This window comes from Oncorhynchus nerka, linkage group LG6, assembly GCF_034236695.1.
Source record: "Oncorhynchus nerka isolate Pitt River linkage group LG6, Oner_Uvic_2.0, whole genome shotgun sequence".
Classification (NCBI taxonomy): Eukaryota; Metazoa; Chordata; class Actinopteri; order Salmoniformes; family Salmonidae; genus Oncorhynchus; species Oncorhynchus nerka.
In genome coordinates, this window is record NC_088401.1 from 55,638,359 (window position 1) to 55,646,541 (window position 8,183).

The 8,183-nt window shown below is 48.3% G+C and overlaps 1 protein-coding gene across 2 annotated transcripts; it reads left to right on the forward strand.

The window, feature by feature from the left end:
• The first annotated feature begins 975 nt into the window (after positions 1–975).
• On the forward strand, positions 976–7,748 carry LOC115130691 (protocadherin-18-like). Of its 2 annotated transcripts, none has more exons than XM_029662074.2 (4): positions 976–3,872; positions 4,332–4,420; positions 4,747–4,931; positions 6,224–7,748. In XM_029662074.2, exons 1-4 carry the CDS (start codon positions 1,374–1,376, stop codon positions 7,183–7,185), a joined length of 3,735 nt encoding a protein of 1,244 aa, XP_029517934.1. In that variant the 5' UTR covers positions 976–1,373; the 3' UTR covers positions 7,186–7,748. The 2 variants fall into 2 exon arrangements, with proteins under 2 accessions (XP_029517934.1, XP_029517935.1); XM_029662075.2 differs by having other exon boundaries at positions 4,365–4,420.
• Positions 7,749–8,183: the final 435 nt, after the last annotated feature.

An 8,183-nucleotide genomic window follows, 5' to 3' on the forward strand; every position in this document is an offset into this window, starting at 1 on the left:
GTCTGAACCTCGCGCCAGATGGCCCGGTGCCTTCTTAAAGCTCCAGTTGCTCGTGTTTGCACTCTGAGTGCGAGTTTGAGGATGATAATTCAGCCGGATCAGGGATGGGAGGTTGTAAAACAGTATTATGCAGGGTATAAAAGCGTCCGCCGGAGTGACCTGCCGTGAGGCACTCAACTGGAGGGAATACTTTCACAAATTTGCCACATGCGCCATGAGGGCGCGCAGAGGTCTTCTCACTCAGTAAAGTGCAAGTCTTGGATCCACAAACATTCACTCTTATATTTTTCTCTCCACTCTGGTGGCTTGAAAGACACAATGTGAGCCTATGCAACCTTTTGATCACCACGACTTTAGGAACATGAATTTGGAATTCACATTGTATCCACTGTGACCCACTTGAATATCCCATTATATATATTGTGTCCAATGTTCTCCAGTTAGGCTAAATATATGAAACAACCACATATGACATTCACCTCAAAATATATTTAGATTTTTTTATTGCCATAACAGATGCTCATAACCAGCACGTAAAATTCAAGCAGGGCTATGTTGCGGTGTATCTCATCCCAAGGGAAATTATATGGAACGTTTAAATGCTTGATCATATTTAATGTTGGAATAGAGTGTTAAGATTATGTTTTAGCATAGGCAATCTGACAGTGGCACACTTTTGTGAATTGCAGCTATAACAATATGCGAGTGCCGAGGCAGCCATGGGTCAATTTGGCCATGTTTAAAGTTCTCCTTGAATAAGCAGCCCTTATTGTTGTGGCACACTTTAAAACTACGTCTTTGGGCTGGTCCTCCCGACTTCTGGAATCAAGGCCCCCTCTTTGTTGTGAATGGACACCCTGGAGGCAGCGAAGGGGCAGCACTTGATTTAGGGAGGGGTGTAAAGGAGAGGGCAGGGGGGTTGGGGTGACTTTTTGTGTGAGTGGAGGAAAAAGACGCAGTTTGGGTGAGGGGCGGGCTATGAGGGCCAGTCTGTAGACGAGACAGACCGCAGGAGCGCGCGACAGAGCAGAGCGCACAGCAACACAAACGGAGCTACGCCTTTTCTCACCGCTCAGATTTCCAGACGCACACTCACACACACAGACCGGAGCTTAAGTGGATGTATGCAACAGATCACAACAGCAAGAAAAACACTGCATTTGAGTTGGTGTGTTTGGTGTAAAATTGGAGCCAAAAGAAAACTCCGACCCGGTTGATTTTGAGTTCTCAAATTTTCATCCTCCAGTCGACTTGCACGACTTTTCACCAAAGAGGACTTACTGAAGGGATTTAACATGCTAGACTTTTGAGAGAGCATCTTTTTTTAAACCTTGCTCCTCAGTGGTAGTGTAGCCCCATCCCGGGTGCTGAAGATGGGTGCCAAAATGAACACACCCAAAGGAAATATAGTATTTTCCACTGCGCTATTATTATTTTTGGTTGTAATTATGCAGGCCGTTTCTGGTAAGACTTTGAAATATAAAGTTTATGAAGAGCAAAAAGTGGCCACAGTGATTGCAAGGCTAAAGGAGGACGTGGCGGATGTTCTGTCTAAATTACCGAGTTCACTGTCCTTTCGGTTCCGTGCTATGCAGAGGGGGAGCACTCCATTTCTGTCGGTTCGGGAAGAGGACGGTGAAATCACCATAGGGACCAAGATTGACCGGGAGAAGCTTTGTGAAAAGAACCTAAACTGTTCTATCGAATTTGACGTTGTCACTCTTCCCACTGAATACCTCCAGCTGTTCCACGTCGAGGTGGAAGTCTTAGACATAAACGATAACTCGCCACAGTTCTCCCGTGCCATCATCCCCATTGAGATATCCGAGAGCGCCTCTGTGGGAAACCGCATCCCGCTGGACAGCGCCACCGACCCTGACGTGGGAGATAACTCCCTTTACTCTTACTCTCTGACGCCGAATAACTTTTTCAAAATCGACATAAGGACCAGAACCGACGGTGCCAAATATGCAGAGCTGGTGGTGGTGAAAGAGCTGGACAGGGAGGTGCAGTCCAGCTACCAGCTGCAGCTAACGGCCTCGGACAATGGAGTCCCCCCGAAGTCCGGCTCCACTCTGCTCAAGATAAGCATCTCGGACTCCAACGACAACAGTCCGGCTTTTGATGAGCAGGTGTACGTTATTAATCTCCTGGAAAACTCACCACTTGGGACTCTACTGATTGATTTGAACGCCACAGATCCGGATGAGGGCACTAACGGTAAAATAGTTTATTCTTTCAGCAGTCATATCTCTCCCAAAATACTGGAGACGTTTAAAATGAACCCCGAAAATGGCCAAATTACTCTGATTAAAAAAGTGGACTATGAAACTACGTCATCTTATGAGTTGGACATTCAGGCGCAGGACCTGGGTCCTAACTCCATCCCAGGACTTTGTAAAACCGTAATCAAAGTTGTGGACGTGAACGACAACAAACCGGAGATCAACATTAACCTCATGACTCCCGGTAAGGAGGAAGTGGCCTACATCTCGGAGGGCGCGCCGGTGGACACCTTCATAGCATTGGTGCGCGTGGACGACAGTGACGCAGGGCTCAATGGCGACGTGGTTTGCCGCCTGCATGGCCATGGGCACTTCCGGCTGCAGAAGACCTATGAGAAGAATTACATGATCCTGACCAATGTGTCTCTGGACAGAGAGAAGAGGTCAGAGTACAGTCTAACGGTCATAGCTGAGGACCGCGGCTCTCCAAGCCTTTCCACCATCAAACACTTCACGGTGCAGGTGTTGGATGAAAACGATAACCCGCCCCGCTTTGAGAAGAGTCGCTACGAGGTTTACAAGTCAGAGAACAACTCTCCCGGGGCCTACCTGATGACAGTGGTGGCGTCTGACCCTGACCTGGGCACCAACGGCCAGGTGACCTACACGGTGGTGGACACTCTGGTCCAGGGAAGCCCCATCTCCACCTACGTCACCATCGACCCGTCCAACGGCGCCATCTACGCCCTACGGAGCTTCGACCACGAGGACGTCAGCCGCATCTCCTTCACCGTCCAAGCACGGGACGGAGGGAACCCCCCCCTATCCTCCAATGCCACCGTCCTTCTGACCGTGCTAGACGACAACGACAACCCGCCCGTCATCCAGTCCCCGCTCCTACGTAACCACACCGCCGACCTCCTCCTCTGGAGACACGCCTCCGCCGGTCAGCTGGTCACAATTGTCAAGGCCACTGACCGTGACACCGGCATCAACAGTGAGCTGAGCTGCTCCATCGTCGGGGGCAACGAGGAGGGCCTGTTTGTGATGGATGCTCGGCGGTGCGAGCTGCGGACCAACGGCAGTCTGGAGGGGGTTCCCAAGGACGTGCTGGAGATCAGAGTGGAGGTGCAGGATAGGGGCACCACCCGCCTGTCCACCGGGGCCCTGCTCCGCCTCTCCCTCCAGGAGAATATGGACTTCCTACCCCCAGGCCTCCCCACGGGCCCCAGCCATTCCCTCCTGGACCTCTCCCTCATCATCATCATCTCCCTGGGGGCCGTGTGTGCCCTGCTGTTGGTGGTCATGGTGATGTTCGCCACAGCACGCTGCAACAGAGAGAAAAAGGACCCCCACAACTCGTACAACTGCAGGGTGGCTGAGAACACGTACCAGAACCACCCCAAGAAGCCCTCTAGGCAGATCCACAAGGGAGACATCACCCTGGTCCCCACTGTCAATGGAACCCTGCCCATACGGGCACACCCACACTCACCTTCTGCCTCACCCGCCCCAGAGAGGGGCACCATGGGTAGCAGGCAGAGCCACCACAGCCGCCAGTCGCTCAACAGCCTGGTCACCATCTCCTCCAATCACGTCGCAGAGAACTTCGCTCTGGAACTGGCCCACGCCACGCCCCCTGTCGAAGTAAGATGAGAGAGAGCGAAACAATGTCTAAGTTCATGTCCTTAGTACAGTATTAGTAGATGGTTTATGAATATGTTATCTACTAATGGTAGTCTTGAATCACATAAATGTCTTTGGATTAAAATAGACCCCCATCAACTATGGATCTATAGAATAAAGAAGGACTGAGTTTTGGCCTTGTCTTGTATTATGGTGATATAGAAATTGAACAATGTTTATTATTATGATTTTTGCACTTTATATTTAATATTCAGTATTTGTTCTGAATTTGTCCCCGATGTTGTGGTATGTTCAGTACTCCATCCCTTATATCCAGTGATCATCTCATGTTTTAGAACATATCACGTCATATCAACATCCATCCACCTCGTGTCCTTGTGCCTGTCTGCTCCCATCAGTATTCATTTATTCATTCATTCCTTTCATTCTTTTTTTTTACATTTTCTTTTTGGATTGTAGCAAGTCTCACAGCTTCTGTCCATGCTCCATCAGGGCCAGTACCAGCCAAGACCCAGTTTCCGTGGCAACAAATACACCAGGAGCTACAGGTAGTAACACCATCTAACTGCACCTTAAAATAAACACACCTGAAGGGAATCAGAATGTACGTGTGCATAACTCAGTAAGGCTCTAAGGCATATCCTACAATGCTTTACATATTCCTAAAAAGCTTTTGGCTGTATTCCCTCGTAGGCCTATATGTGCTTTGTTCTATTTTAGTACTCAACCTTAATAACACTTGATAATTGCATGCAAAAACCTTCGCCACTAGAGAATTCACTGCACTATCGTTTTGATATGCATAAGCCTCGAACCATCCTCCAATGTTGTTTTCTATGAAAGTTGAACCATCATTTCCTCTCTCCGTCTCCAGGTACGCTCTGAACGACATGGACAAGTTTAGTCTGAAGGACAGTGGTCGTGGCGACAGCGAGGCTGGGGACAGTGACTACGAGGCAGGACGAGAGTCTCCCATCGACAGGCTCCTGGGTGAGGCCTTTAATGAGCTATACCCTCATGACGGCCAACACAGACCACATCCACAGCATCCGCATGCAGGTATACACCCTTCAACTCATCACCCCTCTCACTTCACCTCAAAACCCTCACCCTTCAGCCTACAACACTCTCCCCTCTATATATCAGCCTCTTACCCTATACCCTTGTTCTTTACTGAACTATACCAACAATGACTGCACGCAGGTATACCATCCTCACCCTTTTCACCATATCCCTCCGCTCACCCATCTTAGCCTTTACCCTACACTACTGGTCTCCACTGAGCTATGCCCCACCACAACACACATTATCACACCACCTCACCTCTCACTACAACTATCAATCACCCTCATCCCCAACACCTCTGAGAGATCCACTCCCCAGCTGTTTATCAGCACAGTGCCTGGGACTGGATGGGACTGTGGAGGGAGAAAAGAGGCAGAATTATCGCCCGTTTCTCTGATGAGAAAAAGCTCTCATCTCCTCCATAACACAATTATTTCAGAGTGCGATCAGGCAGCCAGGCAGTCAGCTGGGCAGTTCGCAGGCAGGCAGAGGTGGTTGGAGTGGGTTTTTCAACAGCTTTGAAAGGCTGTTTTTGTAAATCAGCCCGGTTCATCTTTTATTTTTGCCTTTCATCAGCGGGGAAGGCAATATGCTGCCTGCCTACATGGCTGCGGCTGCTGTTTTTCCAATGCTCCCCAATGGACTCTTCCTTCATCAGCTCTAAGATGTATTATAAATGGTCTTTTCATGGTAATGAGAGGGTAATGAAGTCCCTGAATAGCATGAGTGACTAGCCAGCGGTCTGTAATGAAGGCTTTAACTTGGCATATTTGATTTGTATAATTTATTCTTCAGAGATTTTTCATTTGAAGATTTAATATTGAATAGACGCAATTTCAAAAGGGAAAAATGCAGGTTTTTAAGCAGATTCTTTTGAAAGAGTAATAGTGGCCATTGATCTGGCCCAGTGAATTGTGTCGATATGTTAATGTTGAAGGTAGTGTGCTCTCTCCTGCAGCGTGATATGCTATCTAATTATCTTAGATTTCCACCCATGTTTGTACCCAGATCACACAACTGTGTTTTAACATGAATGGACAATGTTTGATGTTAAAAGGCTATGAAAGACAATCTTTCATCTCCTCCCTTCAAAACCACTCCCAGTTCTATGCCTACTCATCACCATCTCCCCTCATCAAAAGTCTATCAACAAAGAACAGTAATACCCAGAACAATCTATGGTCTGTGTATGTAGAAATGCATGGCCTCCTATGTATTTCATCTCCCTGTGCAGTGCCTTGTGACTCTGTATCCCTGATCACGTCTCTCTCCCTCTCTCGCTGTAGCGATGAGACTGTGCACTGAGGAGTGTCGTGTCCTGGGTCACTCTGACCAGTGCTGGATGCCTCCCCTGCTCTCCCCAGCCTCCTCTGACTACCGCAGCAACCTCTTCATCCCAGGAGAGGACCCCCGCCAGGCCAGCGATCCCCAGGAGCCGCCCCAGCCCTCCGACCCCGACCACCCTCACGTACAACGCAGCAACCAGAGCTTCTCCACCTTCGGCAAGGACAACCAGGAGGAGGCCGAGGAGGCAGAGGGGGGAGAGGAGGGGGAGGAGGAGGACCTGTGTGGAACCACGTCCCTGTTGTCAGAGATGAGCAGTGTGTTTCAGAGGCTCCTCCCCCCATCGCTGGACTCTTATATCCAGGTCAGCGAGACACAAAAGGCAGGTACAAGTATGGGGGGTGTAGGTGTCCCCATGACAGGGTCACTGGACAGGAGAAGGGGTCATCTGCCAGGTAAGCCCAGTGCTGCCGCCCACCAGCAAGGTGTTGCAGCATGGGCCGCCAATACCCACTTCCAGAACCCCGGCTCTAGCATTGGGCCCTCAGGCCAACCACACCCCCAGAATGGTAGCTACCACACCCTCAAACCCAGCACCAAGCTCAGCCCCCAGAACAACCACCACAACCAGGCCGTCCCTAAAAACAGCCCTCAGAATGGACACGGCCACCACGCCCCCACCCCCAAGAACAGCCCTCTTCTCACTGCCCTGGTCAGCCCCACCCTGGTGGCACCCTTCCTGGCCCCGGCCCCCATCCCTGTTCCCCTCCCGGGGCCATGCGGTAAGTGGCTCCCAGCCATGGAGGAAATCCCAGAGAACTTTGAGGAGGATGAGTTTGACTCGGTGCTGGGGCAGCTGGGACACCTGCAGGGGAAGAGGAGCGACAGCCGGCATGAGCTGATGGATGCCAGCGAGCTGGTGGCTGAGATCAACAAATTGTTACAGGATGTCCGGCAGAGCTAGACAACACTAAATACCCTCCACCTTTGAACTCTGACCTCCAACTTCCTGTCTTCCTGTCAGGAGTCCTGCCATGTTTATGGAGGGGGAGCTGAGGAGTCTGGGTAGGAAAAAAGAAAAGAGAAACCAACGAAAGACATAGACCTGCAATTGTCGTTAAAGTTGCATTTCTAACGTATTTGTGTTTTGTGAATGCTAAATATCCAAATAATGTTTGTATTTTCTTGTTTGGTACACAATGTACACAATGTGACTGTATTTATCTTTGTATTTTAAAAATACATTTGTATTCTTATATTTATATAAAGTAACTGTATATAAACTTAATCAATCAGAATTCTATTTTTATATATTGAAGGCATGTTAAATGAAGAAAAAAAGAATCAACATTTTGACATGCAACTGAAAATCTACATATTTAATATTGTCTTTTGTATTGTGAAATGTTTTTTTTATGTCACTATTATTATATGTATACATGAATATATTAATTATTGGACAGAAGTCTTTGTGGTGTATTGTGGGAACTTGGGGGGAAACACAAATAAAAGTGAAAAAACACAGAACTAATATGTGTTTGTCTTGATGTTTCATATTTGACTAATGTTGTCATTGTATTAGAAGAAGGAAGTCACAGAGGTTTATTTGCTAAGTTAAATGTCTCCATAGAAGGTTAATAACCTTCACAGATCTCCAACATTTGGCATACATAATGATATTAGAGGCGTGGGCTTGGTATTGTGTGTGTGTGTGTGTATGTGTGTGTGTGTGTGAGAGAGAGAGTATAATTCTACAAAGAGATGCTGAACTGTTGTCTAGATTTCTATGAGAATAGTTCCATATGAGCTCCCCCTATTGGTCAAAAGAGCTCACTATTGGTCCAATAGCGGTCAGGTCTACTACGGTCAGCGCCAACCTGTATCATTGGGAAGTCCCTACCTTAAACCCTAATCCTAACCCTTACCCTTACCCTAACCTTGACCATAATGCTTACCTAACCT